At 51.3% G+C, this 17,935-nt stretch overlaps 1 protein-coding gene across 1 annotated transcript in view; it reads left to right on the top strand.

The window, feature by feature from the left end:
- The first annotated feature begins 9,082 nt into the window (after positions 1-9,082).
- Positions 9,083-17,935, top strand: part of LOC137474847 (uncharacterized) — a 739,674-nt gene continuing 730,821 nt past the window's right edge. Inside the window, exon 1 of the mRNA XM_068191879.1 lies at positions 9,083-9,499. Within this exon, the coding sequence (XP_068047980.1) occupies positions 9,425-9,499 (75 nt within the window). The 5' untranslated portion in view covers positions 9,083-9,424. The remainder of the gene's footprint in view (positions 9,500-17,935) is intronic.

Genomic DNA, 17,935 nt, shown 5'->3' with positions numbered 1-17,935 from the left:
GGGACGAGGGCCATGAAACCATGTGTGGGGACAGAGTGTCCAGACAGCTGACTCCAACAGACACCTCCTCCTGCTTCTCACAGATGACCCACAGGCAGCCACAGGCAGCAGTGCAGGTCACCTGGACAGCCATCACGCCCGTCTACTGGGACAATGTGCTCCCCAGACCGGTCACCTCAGGGGGCCTCCCAGGACATTACACACAGGAGGACAGCTTGGAGGGAGGCCACTCACTGCCCCGCAGCAGCACAGTCACACGGCCACAAAGATTGTCCGTGTCAGACTCGCTGCCTCCATTACCAGTGACGCTTCCCTGCCAGCTCAGCCCTCAGCTGCCAAGAGCGACCTCGCCACGGATCAAGCTGCCCCCTCTGCCAGCAGCCCCAGAAGCCTCTTGGTCTTCTCCCAGACGCAGAGTGTGGTCTGCGGGTGCCGTAGCCAGCAGCTACCGAGGCCTAGTGCCACCTTCTCCATGGGGCACTATGGCTGCTGACAGGGCCCAGGAAACACCTTCCCCAGACAGCTCCGCTGAAAGGCTCTGGCGAGGGTCAGCGGCAAGGCAGGGCCATCGCCTGCCACCCCTGCGACGTGCAGGTGGCACACCGCTCCGCACAGGGACCCAGTCTGCTTGGAACCACCTGGAGCCCATCAAGATGGAGGAGCGCAATGAGGTGCAGGAAGAGCACGGTGGCAACACCTATGGAGACTCATTTAGAGGCCTTGCCCCGTGCCTTTATGAAGACAGATGCATTACGTCCATCTGGAGCCAGGACTGGTCAAGTCTCTGCCAAGAGGCGAATGCAGAGTCCCAGGGGATGTCCAGTGCTCTTAGCTGGACCAAAGATACCACAGAAGAGACAGGAAACTCTTCTGAGCTCCTGTCTCCTGCCCAGTTGGCAGAGCAGCAGTCTGTCTCTGCCGACTCACAGTGCTGGGACACTCCTCCAAAAGAGCCAAAGAGGGAAGAGGAAGAGCTCCCAGAAACAGACGCTGCAGGAGACAGGCACAGTAATGCTCAGAGCACATCCCTTGCCTTGTTGAAAGACAAAGAGGGAGAGGCAGGAGCTTCTGCCCTGGACAAAGATCCCTGGGATGAGGGGCACCATGAGTTTTTGCCCACATCAGAGCCTGAGGAATGCTCAGACTTCTCAGCTTCTCCCTCCTCTGCAAGCCCCTGTGACAGGGAAACTCATCAGCTGCCTGAGCAAACTGCACATGGCAAGCTGCCGTGCACTGGGCCTGAGGATGCTGCAAAGCATCTTCTGAATATAGAGGCAGAGGAGCTGGAGAAGTTGGAGGAAGACAACCTCTCCTCCCTGGATGCAGACAGCGTCTCAGTGCACATCCTTTGCAGCTGCACCAATGACTGTGCAGGAGAGGCCGAAAACTGTGCACAGCTCATGCCTTCCGACCTGTTTGAAGAGCTGTGGTCTCTCTTTAACAACAAGGACGTGCTGTCCAGGGACACTCGGATAGACCAGCTACCGGCAGAGTGGGAGGAAGAAGAGCTCCCTGACAGAGACACTGCAGAAGAGGGGGACAGCGTGCCAGAGAGCACCTTGTCCCTTCCACTGCAAGAGGAGGGAGCAGAGCCAGCAGCTTCTCCCCTGGACAGCGATCCCTGCAACGAGGGGCACTGTGAGCCTCTTCCTACGACACTGCCCGAAGACATACACGTGTTTGTGGTTTGTGCTACACCTGCCGATACTGCGGACAAGGCTGACGAAGCACATGTGGAGGCTGGCTGTGCCCAGGCCGCCCCTCCCCAGGAAAAGCCCTGCAGGGATGAGCTGCTGCCAGGGGCTTGCCCAGAGCCTGCCCAGCCCCGGGCACGCAGCATTCCTGCCCTCCCCGCTGGCAGCGCAGGCGTCCCGCAGCCCCTGGCCCGATGGCGATGGCGCTCCATGGCCAAGACGGCCCGAAGGGCTCTGTGCTGCCTTTTCTCCTGCTGCTGCTTCAGGGGGCAGCCGGAGGAGTGAACCCGGGGCCAGCACCGGGACGGTCACCAATGAGGACTGCTTGCCCTTAGGCAACCACTTGCCAAAGGCAGGTCCTGTTGCCGGCCCCAGCCTGGCATCCACAAGAAAATAGCATGGAAGCCTGGTCAGAGAGAGCTGGCTGAAGAAGAATGAGAGCACTGCCTTGGTAGAACCAGATAGAAGTCGACTTTAGGCCCGGTCTGCACTGGGGCGGGGAGGGGTTGCATCCCCTCTGCCCCCAAGTTTGCATTTGGAATGGAGAAATGGTCTGTGGGTCCTCAGCATTGCAGGCAAAGGAAGACATCCTCCTTTCACATGGCAAAGAGGAAACTAGGAAACCGCCTCCCTCAATACTCACAACAAGGACCGGAGAAAGGTGTTAACCCTGTAAGAACGGCGAGGGGCCCTCACCTCCACAAGAACCACAGAGACCCCCAGCGCAAACAAGCGCATGGTGAGGAAGGACCAATGTGACACTCTTATGAGCAAAAATAAAATTTAAACTTTTGGAGAATGTAGTTAACAATGGTTAAATGTTGTTACAAAGTTGAATGTTGTTAATACAAGTTAAATGTGGCTAATACAAATAACAAATTGTGATTAGTTATATTAAAACCCAGTACTGTTATTCATGTATAAAGGGGGAATGGAACCAGGGAGGAGATGGGGTGCCAATCTTTGTAAAAGGGCAGAGAAACTTTCAGGAGTATTACATCATAGAACACAACCACAACTTACATCAAGACTGGGAGACCAACCAACAGGAGGCGAGAACTCCAAAATGATTGGCCAAGACTGCACCAACTTGTAAGCCAACTTAGAAGCAGCCAGCTTATAAGCAGTGGAGAAATAGACCTATCACAGCACGGATCCTGAGCGCCCCGATTAGGAGGCGAGAGAGGCTTTAAAAGGCCTGGGGTGTCTGACGCCCGGGTCTTCTCTCAGAGCCGGTTTCCTTGGAAACACCTCTAGGTTACAATTACTAAGTTGTTGAAACAGTCTACGGACTAGCCAAGGATTTTGCTTCCGGTTGTTGGTTTTGTAATAAACAGGCTTGCTTTTTTGTTAATTAACTTTCCTCCTTTTTGTTATTTTAAAGTTTACTTTCTAAGCCTGTCCACAACAATGCCACTGGAACCAAGTGTCATGGACTGTCTTCTGCTTCATCTCTCTCCCAACTCCTCTGCCCCCACTTCCCTTCTCACCCTCCTCTCCTCTATTCCTTTCTATCTCTCTTCCTCCCACTCATTGTTAAATAAAATCCTCATTGTTGAGTTTGGTAGGTGGTCTCATTGGCACCTTAATTCGGGCAGAGGCATCTCTCATTAGTCCCGTGTCAACAGGACTGTGCTATGGGAGATGGAGTCAAAGGCTCAGCTCAAGTCCAGGGAGGCTCCATGCACAGTTTTTCCCTCAGCCCTGAGGTGGGTCCCTTGCTCCTCAAAGGACATCACGTGGCTCAGGCAGGCCCACACTGACCGGGCCTGATCCCTCAGCTGTCCTCTCTTGGCCGTGTGATCCCCCTCACGATGATCTGCTCCAGAACCTTGCCAGGCCTCGAGGTCAGGCTGACAGGCCTGCAGTTCCCCTACAGTCCTTCTTGGACATGTTTGTCACATTGGCACCTCCAGTCATCTGGGACCATGTAACTGGCCAGGACTGATAAGAAAGGATGGAGAGCAGCTTGGCGAGCTCTTCCGCCAACTCCCTCAGCACGCCTTGGCAACTCCCAGCCAATCCCATAGACTTGTCAGTGTCTCAGTGGCTCTGCACGCCACTAATGACTTCCACCAGGATTACAGGGGGTCTCATCTGCTCCTCATCCCTGTCTGCCGGCTCAGGGGGCTTCTTGTCCTCCAAGAATTGATCTGCTTGTAGAAGACTGAGGCAAAGAAGGCATTCCGTAGCTCAGCCTTTTCCTCATCCTCCACAACCATATTCCCGCTGCATAGCCAATAAAGAATGGAGATTTTCCTTGGTCCTCCTTTTTTGTTAATATTTGTAAGCAAGAACTTTTTATTGTCTTTTACAGTAGTGGCCAGATGAAGTGCTAATGGAGATTTTGCCTCCCTGATTATCTTTCTACATGAGGTGGGGGCCAAGGGGTGGAACACGTGGTGAGCTGGGTGGGAAAAGCAGTTTGGCAGAGCACAGGGCTTCTTTAGGGATGTGTAAGACAGGAACACATACGGTAGGAAAAGGGAGAACAGCAGATCATTGGGAGAGGAAAAAGCGTAGGCAAAGCAGAAGGGCAAAGGCCTAACCAACACCTGTGTTACAGGGGGTGTTTCCATGGAAAGCCCCAGGACTCTTGGTCAGGGGCATGTCCATGGAAAACAACCAGGCCTCTGTGACAAGGAGTGGCCATGCCCACCAGGCCTTTGTGACCCGCGGTTGCATCGTGCCCAGAGGCCATTGTGACACAGGTCCATGCGGTGACACAGAGGGCTCTTGTGGGGCCAAACCCCTCGTGTTGTCACTCCCGGGTGAGCAGCTCTCTGAGGAGGCAGCAGCTCTCTCACGAGGCAGCAGCTCCTCAGGAGGAAGCAGATCTCCCGGGTGCCCTTGGCCAGAGCTCATCAGAGCGCCGCCAAGATGTCAAAGAGACAGGAAGCGAATGCCCACTGCCAGTCCCATGTGGGGCAGCCACTGCTGTCCAAGCGGCGACAGGTGAGGGACGGGAAGGGAGGGAAAGGCTGCAGTGGGACCTGGGGGAGGGCTGGGGGCAGAGACCACGAGCCAGGCCTGGCTCCAGGCCTTGCTCTGGGGAGGAGCCGGCGCCACGAGGGCCTGGGTGGAGGAATGGCCCAGAGACAGCGAGCGCAGCTGGGAGCCCAGCCCCGCCTGGCTGCTGTGGTCAGCACCTGCCTTGGGACGAGGGCCATGAAACCATGTGTGGGGACAGAGTGTCCAGACAGCTGACTCCATCAGACACCTCCTCCTGCTTCTCACAGATGACCCACAGGCAGCCACAGGCAGCAGTGCAGGTCACCTGGACAGCCATCACGCCCGTCTACTGGGACAATGTGCTCTCCAGACCGGTCACCTCAGGGGGCCTCCCAGGACATTACACACAGGAGGACAGCTTGGAGGGAGGCCACTCACTGCCCCGCAGCAGCACAGTGACACGGCCACAAAGATTGTCCGTGTCAGACTCGCTGCCTCCATTACCAGTGACGCTTCCCTGCCAGCTCAGCCCTCAGCTGCCAAGAGCGACCTCGCCACGGATCAAGCTGCCCCCTCTGCCAGCAGCCCCAGAAGCCTCTTGGTCTTCTCCCAGACGCAGAGTGTGGTCTGCGGGTGCCGTAGCCAGCAGCTACCGAGGCCTAGTGCCACCTTCTCCATGGGGCACTATGGCTGCTGACAGGGCCCAGGAAACACCTTCCCCAGACAGCTCCGCTGAAAGGCTCTGGCGAGGGTCAGCGGCAAGGCAGGGCCATCGCCTGCCACCCCTGCGACGTGCAGGTGGCACACCGCTCCGCACAGGGACCCAGTCTGCTTGGAACCACCTGGAGCCCATCAAGATGGAGGAGCGCAATGAGGTGCAGGAAGAGCACGGTGGCAACACCTATGGAGACTCATTTAGAGGCCTTGCCCCGTGCCTTTATGAAGACAGATGCATTACGTCCATCTGGAGCCAGGACTGGTCAAGTCTCTGCCAAGAGGCGAATGCAGAGTCCCAGGGGATGTCCAGTGCTCTTAGCTGGACCAAAGATACCACAGAAGAGACAGGAAACTCTTCTGAGCTCCTGTCTCCTGCCCAGCTGGCAGAGCAGCAGTCTGTCTCTGCCGACTCACAGTGCTGGGACACTCCTCCAAAAGAGCCAAAGAGGGAAGAGGAAGAGCTCCCAGAAACAGACGCTGCAGGAGACAGGCACAGTAATGCTCAGAGCACATCCCTTGCCTTGTTGAAAGACAAAGAGGGAGAGGCAGGAGCTTCTGCCCTGGACAAAGATCCCTGGGATGAGGGGCACCATGAGTTTTTGCCCACATCAGAGCCTGAGGAATGCTCAGACTTCTCAGCTTCTCCCTCATCTGCAAGCCCCTGTGACAGGGAAACTCATCAGCTGCCTGAGCAAACTGCACATGGCAAGCTGCCGTGCACTGGGCCTGAGGATGCTGCAAAGCATCTTCTGAATATAGAGGCAGAGGAGCTGGAGAAGTTGGAGGAAGACAACCTCTCCTCCCTGGATGCAGACAGCGTCTCAGTGCACATCCTTTGCAGCTGCACCAATGACTGTGCAGGAGAGGCCGAAAACTGTGCACAGCTCATGCCTTCCGACCTGTTTGAAGAGCTGTGGTCTCTCTTTAACAACAAGGACGTGCTGTCCAGGGACACTCGGATAGACCAGCTACCGGCAGAGTGGGAGGAAGAAGAGCTCCCTGACAGAGACACTGCAGAAGAGGGGGACAGCGTGCCAGAGAGCACCTTGTCCCTTCCACTGCAAGAGGAGGGAGCAGAGCCAGCAGCTTCTCCCCTGGACAGCGATCCCTGCAACGAGGGGCACTGTGAGCCTCTTCCTACGACACTGCCCGAAGACATACACGTGTTTGTGGTTTGTGCTACACCTGCCGATACTGCGGACAAGGCTGACGAAGCACATGTGGAGGCTGGCTGTGCCCAGGCCGCCCCTCCCCAGGAAAAGCCCTGCAGGGATGAGCTGCTGCCAGGGGCTTGCCCAGAGCCTGCCCAGCCCCGGGCACGCAGCATTCCTGCCCTCCCCGCTGGCAGCGCAGGCGTCCCGCAGCCCCTGGCCCGATGGCGATGGCGCTCCATGGCCAAGACGGCCCGAAGGGCTCTGTGCTGCCTTTTCTCCTGCTGCTGCTTCAGGGGGCAGCCGGAGGAGTGAACCCGGGGCCAGCACCGGGACGGTCACCAATGAGGACTGCTTGCCCTTAGGCAACCACTTGCCAAAGGCAGGTCCTGTTGCCGGCCCCAGCCTGGCATCCACAAGAAAATAGCATGGAAGCCTGGTCAGAGAGAGCTGGCTGAAGAAGAATGAGAGCACTGCCTTGGTAGAACCAGATAGAAGTCGACTTTAGGCCCGGTCTGCACTGGGGCGGGGAGGGGTTGCATCCCCTCTGCCCCCAAGGTTGCATTTGGAATGGAGAAATGGTCTGTGGGTCCTCAGCATTGCAGGCAAAGGAAGACATCCTCCTTTCACATGGCAAAGAGGAAACTAGGAAACCGCCTCCCTCAATACTCACAACAAGGACCGGAGAAAGGTGTTAACCCTGTAAGAACGGCGAGGGGCCCTCACCTCCACAAGAACCACAGAGACCCCCAGCGCAAACAAGCGCATGGTGAGGAAGGACCAATGTGACACTCTTATGAGCAAAAATAAAATTTAAACTTTTGGAGAATGTAGTTAACAATGGTTAAATGTTGTTACAAAGTTGAATGTTGTTAATACAAGTTAAATGTGGCTAATACAAATAACAAATTGTGATTAGTTATATTAAAACCCAGTACTGTTATTCATGTATAAAGGGGGAATGGAACCAGGGAGGAGATGGGGTGCCAATCTTTGTAAAAGGGCAGAGAAACTTTCAGGAGTATTACATCATAGAACACAACCACAACTTACATCAAGACTGGGAGACCAACCAACAGGAGGCGAGAACTCCAAAATGATTGGCCAAGACTGCACCAACTTGTAAGCCAACTTAGAAGCAGCCAGCTTATAAGCAGTGGAGAAATAGACCTATCACAGCACGGATCCTGAGCGCCCCGATTAGGAGATGAGAGAGGCTTTAAAAGGCCTGGGGTGTCTGACGCCCGGGTCTTCTCTCAGAGCCGGTTTCCTTGGAAACACCTCTAGGTTACAATTACTAAGTTGTTGAAACAGTCTACGGACTAGCCAAGGATTTTGCTTCCGGTTGTTGGTTTTGTAATAAACAGGCTTGCTTTTTTGTTAATTAACTTTCCTCCTTTTTGTTATTTTAAAGTTTACTTTCTAAGCCTGTCCACAACAATGCCACTGGAACCAAGTGTCATGGACTGTCTTCTGCTTCATCTCTCTCCCAACTCCTCTGCCCCCACTTCCCTTCTCACCCTCCTCTCCTCTATTCCTTTCTATCTCTCTTCCTCCCACTCATTGTTAAATAAAATCCTCATTGTTGAGTTTGGTAGGTGGTCTCATTGGCACCTTAATTCGGGCAGAGGCATCTCTCATTAGTCCCGTGTCAACAGGACTGTGCTATGGGAGATGGAGTCAAAGGCTCAGCTCAAGTCCAGGGAGGCTCCATGCACAGTTTTTCCCTCAGCCCTGAGGTGGGTCCCTTGCTCCTCAAAGGACATCACGTGGCTCAGGCAGGCCCACACTGACCGGGCCTGATCCCTCAGCTGTCCTCTCTTGGCCGTGTGATCCCCCTCACGATGATCTGCTCCAGAACCTTGCCAGGCCTCGAGGTCAGGCTGACAGGCCTGCAGTTCCCCTACAGTCCTTCTTGGACATGTTTGTCACATTGGCACCTCCAGTCATCTGGGACCATGTAACTGGCCAGGACTGATAAGAAAGGATGGAGAGCAGCTTGGCGAGCTCTTCCGCCAACTCCCTCAGCACGCCTTGGCAACTCCCAGCCAATCCCATAGACTTGTCAGTGTCTCAGTGGCTCTGCACGTCACTAATGACTTCCACCAGGATTACAGGGGGTCTCATCTGCTCCTCATCCCTGTCTGCCGGCTCAGGGGGCTTCTTGTCCTCCAAGAATTGATCTGCTTGTAGAAGATTGAGGCAAAGAAGGCATTCCGTAGCTCAGCCTTTTCCTCATCCTCCACAACCATATTCCCGCTGCATAGCCAATAAAGAATGGAGATTTTCCTTGGTCCTCCTTTTTTGTTAATATTTGTAAGCAAGAACTTTTTATTGTCTTTTACAGTAGTGGCCAGATGAAGTGCTAATGGAGATTTTGCCTCCCTGATTATCTTTCTACATGAGGTGGGGGCCAAGGGGTGGAACACGTGGTGAGCTGGGTGGGAAAAGCAGTTTGGCAGAGCACAGGGCTTCTTTAGGGATGTGTAGGACAGGAACACATACGGTAGGAAAAGGGAGAACAGCAGATCATTGGGAGAGGAAAAAGCGTAGGCAAAGCAGAAGGGCAAAGGCCTAACCAACACCTGTGTTACAGGGGGTGTTTCCATGGAAAGCCCCAGGACTCTTGGTCAGGGGCATGTCCATGGAAAACAACCAGGCCTCTGTGACAAGGAGTGGCCATGCCCACCAGGCCTTTGTGACCCGCGGTTGCATCGTGCCCAGAGGCCATTGTGACACAGGTCCATGCGGTGACACAGAGGGCTCTTGTGGGGCCAAACCCCTCGTGTTGTCACTCCCGGGTGAGCAGCTCTCTGAGGAGGCAGCAGCTCTCTCACGAGGCAGCAGCTCCTCAGGAGGAAGCAGATCTCCCGGGTGCCCTTGGCCAGAGCTCATCAGAGCGCCGCCAAGATGTCAAAGAGACAGGAAGCGAATGCCCACTGCCAGTCCCATGTGGGGCAGCCACTGCTGTCCAAGCGGCGACAGGTGAGGGACGGGAAGGGAGGGAAAGGCTGCAGTGGGACCTGGGGGAGGGCTGGGGGCAGAGACCACGAGCCAGGCCTGGCTCCAGGCCTTGCTCTGGGGAGGAGCCGGCGCCACGAGGGCCTGGGTGGAGGAATGGCCCAGAGACAGCGAGCGCAGCTGGGAGCCCAGCCCCGCCTGGCTGCTGTGGTCAGCACCTGCCTTGGGACGAGGGCCATGAAACCATGTGTGGGGACAGAGTGTCCAGACAGCTGACTCCATCAGACACCTCCTCCTGCTTCTCACAGATGACCCACAGGCAGCCACAGGCAGCAGTGCAGGTCACCTGGACAGCCATCACGCCCGTCTACTGGGACAATGTGCTCCCCAGACCGGTCACCTCAGGGGGCCTCCCAGGACATTACACACAGGAGGACAGCTTGGAGGGAGGCCACTCACTGCCCCGCAGCAGCACAGTGACACGGCCACAAAGATTGTCCGTGTCAGACTCGCTGCCTCCATTACCAGTGACGCTTCCCTGCCAGCTCAGCCCTCAGCTGCCAAGAGCGACCTCGCCACGGATCAAGCTGCCCCCTCTGCCAGCAGCCCCAGAAGCCTCTTGGTCTTCTCCCAGACGTAGAGTGTGGTCTGCGGGTGCCGTAGCCAGCAGCTACCGAGGCCTAGTGCCACCTTCTCCATGGGGCACTATGGCTGCTGACAGGGCCCAGGAAACACCTTCCCCAGACAGCTCCGCTGAAAGGCTCTGGCGAGGGTCAGCGGCAAGGCAGGGCCATCGCCTGCCACCCCTGCGACGTGCAGGTGGCACACCGCTCCGCACAGGGACCCAGTCTGCTTGGAACCACCTGGAGCCCATCAAGATGGAGGAGCGCAATGAGGTGCAGGAAGAGCACGGTGGCAACACCTATGGAGACTCATTTAGAGGCCTTGCCCCGTGCCTTTATGAAGACAGATGCATTACGTCCATCTGGAGCCAGGACTGGTCAAGTCTCTGCCAAGAGGCGAATGCAGAGTCCCAGGGGATGTCCAGTGCTCTTAGCTGGACCAAAGATACCACAGAAGAGACAGGAAACTCTTCTGAGCTCCTGTCTCCTGCCCAGTTGGCAGAGCAGCAGTCTGTCTCTGCCGACTCACAGTGCTGGGACACTCCTCCAAAAGAGCCAAAGAGGGAAGAGGAAGAGCTCCCAGAAACAGACGCTGCAGGAGACAGGCACAGTAATGCTCAGAGCACATCCCTTGCCTTGTTGAAAGACAAAGAGGGAGAGGCAGGAGCTTCTGCCCTGGACAAAGATCCCTGGGATGAGGGGCACCATGAGTTTTTGCCCACATCAGAGCCTGAGGAATGCTCAGACTTCTCAGCTTCTCCCTCCTCTGCAAGCCCCTGTGACAGGGAAACTCATCAGCTGCCTGAGCAAACTGCACATGGCAAGCTGCCGTGCACTGGGCCTGAGGATGCTGCAAAGCATCTTCTGAATATAGAGGCAGAGGAGCTGGAGAAGTTGGAGGAAGACAACCTCTCCTCCCTGGATGCAGACAGCGTCTCAGTGCACATCCTTTGCAGCTGCACCAATGACTGTGCAGGAGAGGCCGAAAACTGTGCACAGCTCATGCCTTCCGACCTGTTTGAAGAGCTGTGGTCTCTCTTTAACAACAAGGACGTGCTGTCCAGGGACACTCGGATAGACCAGCTACCGGCAGAGTGGGAGGAAGAAGAGCTCCCTGACAGAGACACTGCAGAAGAGGGGGACAGCGTGCCAGAGAGCACCTTGTCCCTTCCACTGCAAGAGGAGGGAGCAGAGCCAGCAGCTTCTCCCCTGGACAGCGATCCCTGCAACGAGGGGCACTGTGAGCCTCTTCCTACGACACTGCCCGAAGACATACACGTGTTTGTGGTTTGTGCTACACCTGCCGATACTGCGGACAAGGCTGACGAAGCACATGTGGAGGCTGGCTGTGCCCAGGCCGCCCCTCCCCAGGAAAAGCCCTGCAGGGATGAGCTGCTGCCAGGGGCTTGCCCAGAGCCCGCCCAGCCCCGGGCACGCAGCATTCCTGCCCTCCCCGCTGGCAGCGCAGGCGTCCCGCAGCCCCTGGCCCGATGGCGATGGCGCTCCATGGCCAAGACGGCCCGAAGGGCTCTGTGCTGCCTTTTCTCCTGCTGCTGCTTCAGGGGGCAGCCGGAGGAGTGAACCCGGGGCCAGCACCGGGACGGTCACCAATGAGGACTGCTTGCCCTTAGGCAACCACTTGCCAAAGGCAGGTCCTGTTGCCGGCCCCAGCCTGGCATCCACAAGAAAATAGCATGGAAGCCTGGTCAGAGAGAGCTGGCTGAAGAAGAATGAGAGCACTGCCTTGGTAGAACCAGATAGAAGTCGACTTTAGGCCCGGTCTGCACTGGGGCGAGGAGGGGTTGCATCCCCTCTGCCCCCAAGTTTGCATTTGGAATGGAGAAATGGTCTGTGGGTCCTCAGCATTGCAGGCAAAGGAAGACATCCTCCTTTCACATGGCAAAGAGGAAACTAGGAAACCGCCTCCCTCAATACTCACAACAAGGACCGGAGAAAGGTGTTAACCCTGTAAGAACGGCGAGGGGCCCTCACCTCCACAAGAACCACAGAGACCCCCAGCGCAAACAAGCGCATGGTGAGGAAGGACCAATGTGACACTCTTATGAGCAAAAATAAAATTTAAACTTTTGGAGAATGTAGTTAACAATGGTTAAATGTTGTTACAAAGTTGAATGTTGTTAATACAAGTTAAATGTGGCTAATACAAATAACAAATTGTGATTAGTTATATTAAAACCCAGTACTGTTATTCATGTATAAAGGGGGAATGGAACCAGGGAGGAGATGGGGTGCCAATCTTTGTAAAAGGGCAGAGAAACTTTCAGGAGTATTACATCATAGAACACAACCACAACTTACATCAAGACTGGGAGACCAACCAACAGGAGGCGAGAACTCCAAAATGATTGGCCAAGACTGCACCAACTTGTAAGCCAACTTAGAAGCAGCCAGCTTATAAGCAGTGGAGAAATAGACCTATCACAGCACGGATCCTGAGCGCCCCGATTAGGAGATGAGAGAGGCTTTAAAAGGCCTGGGGTGTCTGACGCCCGGGTCTTCTCTCAGAGCCGGTTTCCTTGGAAACACCTCTAGGTTACAATTACTAAGTTGTTGAAACAGTCTACGGACTAGCCGAGGATTTTGCTTCCGGTTGTTGGTTTTGTAATAAACAGGCTTGCTTTTTTGTTAATTAACTTTCCTCCTTTTTGTTATTTTAAAGTTTACTTTCTAAGCCTGTCCACAACAATGCCACTGGAACCAAGTGTCATGGACTGTCTTCTGCTTCATCTCTCTCCCAACTCCTCTGCCCCCACTTCCCTTCTCACCCTCCTCTCCTCTATTCCTTTCTATCTCTCTTCCTCCCACTCATTGTTAAATAAAATCCTCATTGTTGAGTTTGGTAGGTGGTCTCATTGGCACCTTAATTCGGGCAGAGGCATCTCTCATTAGTCCCGTGTCAACAGGACTGTGCTATGGGAGATGGAGTCAAAGGCTCAGCTCAAGTCCAGGGAGGCTCCATGCACAGTTTTTCCCTCAGCCCTGAGGTGGGTCCCTTGCTCCTCAAAGGACATCACGTGGCTCAGGCAGGCCCACACTGACCGGGCCTGATCCCTCAGCTGTCCTCTCTTGGCCGTGTGATCCCCCTCACGATGATCTGCTCCAGAACCTTGCCAGGCCTCGAGGTCAGGCTGACAGGCCTGCAGTTCCCCTACAGTCCTTCTTGGACATGTTTGTCACATTGGCACCTCCAGTCATCTGGGACCATGTAACTGGCCAGGACTGATAAGAAAGGATGGAGAGCAGCTTGGCGAGCTCTTCCGCCAACTCCCTCAGCACGCCTTGGCAACTCCCAGCCAATCCCATAGACTTGTCAGTGTCTCAGTGGCTCTGCACGCCACTAATGACTTCCACCAGGATTACAGGGGGTCTCATCTGCTCCTCATCCCTGTCTGCCGGCTCAGGGGGCTTCTTGTCCTCCAAGAATTGATCTGCTTGTAGAAGACTGAGGCAAAGAAGGCATTCCGTAGCTCAGCCTTTTCCTCATCCTCCACAACCATATTCCCGCTGCATAGCCAATAAAGAATGGAGATTTTCCTTGGTCCTCCTTTTTTGTTAATATTTGTAAGCAAGAACTTTTTATTGTCTTTTACAGTAGTGGCCAGATGAAGTGCTAATGGAGATTTTGCCTCCCTGATTATCTTTCTACATGAGGTGGGGGCCAAGGGGTGGAACACGTGGTGAGCTGGGTGGGAAAAGCAGTTTGCTGGTCACGTTAGAGCTTTGCTCTGGTATTACCAGCTGGCAACCATCAGTTCATTAAACTGTGCTATTTTAAAATGCCAGTAAAGTAGCAATGGATGTAGCCTCTGCATCTGGTATGATGTGATTCTGCCATGGAGCAGCTGTAAACTCTGTATCAGCCATTGTGCCACCAACCTGTACAGCTGGTTTGTACTGTGGCAGCCATGCCAAGGATTGTAATGTGGGAAAACCAGCAGCATAATGGAACTTCAGATGTGTCTTTATTTTCTGATTGTTGTTCGTTCTGCTCTGGTGCACTGGCTCAGAGCTCAGTATTCATCTTTCACTCTTGATGTGAGTTCATGATATTAGTTTGCTGTGTATATATGCAGCATGTATGGAAGAATGAGGAAAATGAACTGGTAACCTTATCCTGGTCTAGATATCAATGGAATCCTTTGAAAACCCTTATACTTTGAGGGCATTTTTGCTAGGTGGTATCTCCAAGTATGTTTCCAGTACAGAATAATTTTCTTCAGTTTTTCATAAACCCTGAAGGACTGTTTCTAAGCTGAAAGACATCAAGTCTCTCTGATCCTTCCGAGTCTTCTCCGGAATTATGTATTTCCTCCTTTGCAGAGCTTATGTGTTGTCCCAGCATTTTTATTTCCTAGTGAAGTTTTTTCTTAGATGTCTGATATCCATAGAAGTATTTGGAATCACTGAACTCAGAGGCTGAATTACTTGTATGAGTGGAGTATTCAGAAATTGCAGATGTCTCTTCTGAATTAACTTAGCTGGGGACAAATTTTACTGTTTCCTTTCTCCACCTGCTCTTTCTAAGTGCAGTAAGTCCACACTCACATACTTGCTTGGAACATGTTCTGCTTAAATGTCACAGACAATAATAAATCAAAATGAAAATGTTACATAAATAGGCCAGAATAAAGCTGGCTTTGCATGCTGCCAGCCTACCTGAGGGAGGTCTGGTTGTCCTTAACAATAACATTAATTTTATCTTATAATAATTTAACAAGCTTACATATTAAGAAGAGAGATATACAAGTATGCTAACATCAAAAGAGATTAGAAAAAGCTTGAGGTTAGAAAGAGCTTGATGATAACTTTTTCTGTCAGAACACACTGTGACTTGAAATGCTTTGCAGATTGGGTTTTTCAGGTTCTTTCTCAGGAATTCTCTTTTAGAAGAAAACCCAGGAGAAAATTTCTGACCTTTTGACTTTTTTCAGAATCAAACATTTAAATTTTGCTATCAATGCATTATTTTGATGTGTATTCTCAGCAGAGTGGGAGCTGTGGTGTTAACCTTCATCGTAGCGTTAATCTCCTGCCATTGCATCTTCTGACCACAGAGTCTCATTGAAGGACAGTCTGAGAAACAAACCTGGTGCTTCTCCAGAGAGTGAAGAAGTGATTCTCAGAGGTGAAGGGTAAGTTACAGGCCTCTGTGATGATTACCAAAGTTCAGTGTACAGGATCTTTCCTTCCATCAATGTAGAGTTCTGGCAGCAGGTGGCTTATCCAGCCATAAAACCCCCAGCAAAGTCAGCTGAGTGCCTTGACCGTCCTCCACATTTCCTGCACCTGGTCAAAGGCACAGCTCCATTACCTCTATTGCCTCCCATTTTTGATGGATCAATGTAGACATGCCTTCATCTCTGATGATGGACTAAGGGCCCTTGATGTTCCCAGTGGAGCATTAAGGGGAACTCAAATAATGCCCCAGGAAGGTTAGGCTGGGAGCCTGTTAGTTAGATGATTCATCTGACCTAACATTAGGTATCTGCCTCTTGCCTGGGCCTTTAATATAGTCACTGGTGGCCTGATCAGTATAGTCTATTGAGATTAGTGCATGATTCATCCTAACAAATGCAGCTATCTCACTGAGGGTGAGATGAATCATGACACAAACTATAGTAGCTCTACTAATTCTTTGATGGCTGCAAAGGCATCCCAGAATGGCTTGCTTAGAAATAAAAGCCTAACTCTATAAATATTCTTATTTAGCTAAACAAATTCCACTTCATACATCTTAAGGGCTCTCAACACTTCTGAAATAACTTTGACACCTACACCTGAATTAGAAATGTCCATGTTTGAGCAGCCATACTTGAGAATTGTGCTAAAATCATGGTGTCCCTACTGATGCGAAATTACATTGATAGGAGGACAATAAGTCGTAGCTCTTCCTGATGCCTTATACTGAGGTATATCAATAAGGGATAAGGGATGTGAAAGGTCTTTATCTTAAGGAAGCATCAAAGGTATTATGGAAATTATTTTAAAGGTTCAGCTTGAATACACACAGCAAATAAACAGATCTAGGTGATTCACTTACTTCCCCTCTGGTGTGTTCTAAGCACCTGGGAGTGAAAAATTCCCTTGGGTGAGATATTTTTCATGGAGGAGAACAAAGGAGTTCAGGCAACTTTATCTTGTCTCTCACTGCACTGATCTGTGGGATTGACACCATCTTTCTGACAAACTCAGAGGGAGTTGGCTTCAGTAAAGGCCAGATTTTATCCTCGAAGGATAAAGCTGAAAACTTACACAGCTTTGAGCTGCGATTACAAAATCCATAATATTAGCACTTGGAGTTTTCAATTCGGGTCTAACTTTTGGGATCAAATTAAACTACATATAATACATATTCTGCTAAAAACAAATAAAGAATAATCTATCCAGATGTATAGTAATAGTTTCCATATATTCCCTTTTTTAAACTGCAGTAAGGACAGTCAATACAGTTTCCAACAGAGATAATCATGCCTTGAGCATCATATTATCCAATGACTGTGGAAGGAATAAAGTTTTACTAAAGGTAAATACTTATTTAAAGCATAACAGTAGCAGTAGAAGTTATCAGGGCATTGTCAATAAAGGAATAACTGGAGTTTGAAAGCAAAATACAATTGAAATAAATTAAAATTTTTTCTTAAATAAGAAAGACTCTGGAAAATCACAGAACCATTGAATGATTTAGATTGTAAGGAATCTTCAAGATCATCTAGTTCCAAGCCTCTGCCATGGGCAGAGATATCTTCACTAGACTAAGAACTCCGTTCAATCTGGCCTTCACACCTCCAGGGCTGGAGAGTTTTTAATAATGCCTGAAATCATTAACAATGTCTCAAAGTAAGGAAAGCCATCTCCCTTGTTTATGTTCTGGATGTGGCCTCTAAATGTTACTGAAAGCAGAACACTATGAAATTTTAAGAAGGTCCTTATGTCAGGGCTTGAAAGAGTACCCTGGAGACACTGGTTGTATTGCATCATAGTTCTCCTTTCTTGATACATCTAAAAGAAACATCTGCAATGCCCCCTGGCACTGCAGATTTAATGCCAACACAGTACAATTTAATCATGTGCTGTAGCAGGTGTTTAGCAGACTACTCAGGACATTAGCAGAGAATAAAACCAGAGCTGTTGTCTGGGGGAATGAACAAAGTGATGTGAGAAGCTGTTCCATTGTTCCCAGCAATGGTATCAATTCCTTGGTACCCTCCACAAATGCACATAATGCTGCAAGAATATGAGGCATTCTCTGCTGGAAGGACACATCTGGGAATCCCTGAAGAAATCTAAAAGTGTTTCACTTGCCTTTGTAATGTCCTGTCCTCTCACGGTGACCTAGAAAAAGTCCTCTAGGACACATGAGTCTCCACTATCACTGTTGCCTTACCTTTCCTTATTTTCCTTTTTGGAAAGTAACCTATTATCTTACACATAAAAATATTCTGGAAAGGTTTTATGAGAAATTAACCCTAATTACACTTTTCATTCTCTTTCAGGGAATAACCCAGAAGCTTGAAAGCCATTTCTTTATATAGTTGTAAATGAACCACTCTAGGCTGTAAAGAGGTCATGCATATATTATATCTATCTATCTATCTATCTATCTATCTATCTATCTATCTATCTATTTATCCTTGAATTACTTTTGTTTTTTAAATATTCCTAATGTAATGAAAGAAAATGTAAATTTTTTTTGTCCATAGTGTGGATTTTCTAGGGAAAGGAGAATGCTACCAGAACATGGTAGAGTACATATATGTCAGAATACATCTATCATAGAAATCAGCACTAGCAAAGAATAATCTAAAAAGGAAGTAAT

The sequence above is a fragment of the Anomalospiza imberbis genome, chromosome 1, assembly GCF_031753505.1.
Source record: "Anomalospiza imberbis isolate Cuckoo-Finch-1a 21T00152 chromosome 1, ASM3175350v1, whole genome shotgun sequence".
In the NCBI taxonomy this organism is placed as follows: Eukaryota; Metazoa; Chordata; class Aves; order Passeriformes; family Viduidae; genus Anomalospiza; species Anomalospiza imberbis.
This window is presented reverse-complemented; position numbering and strand designations above follow the sequence as displayed.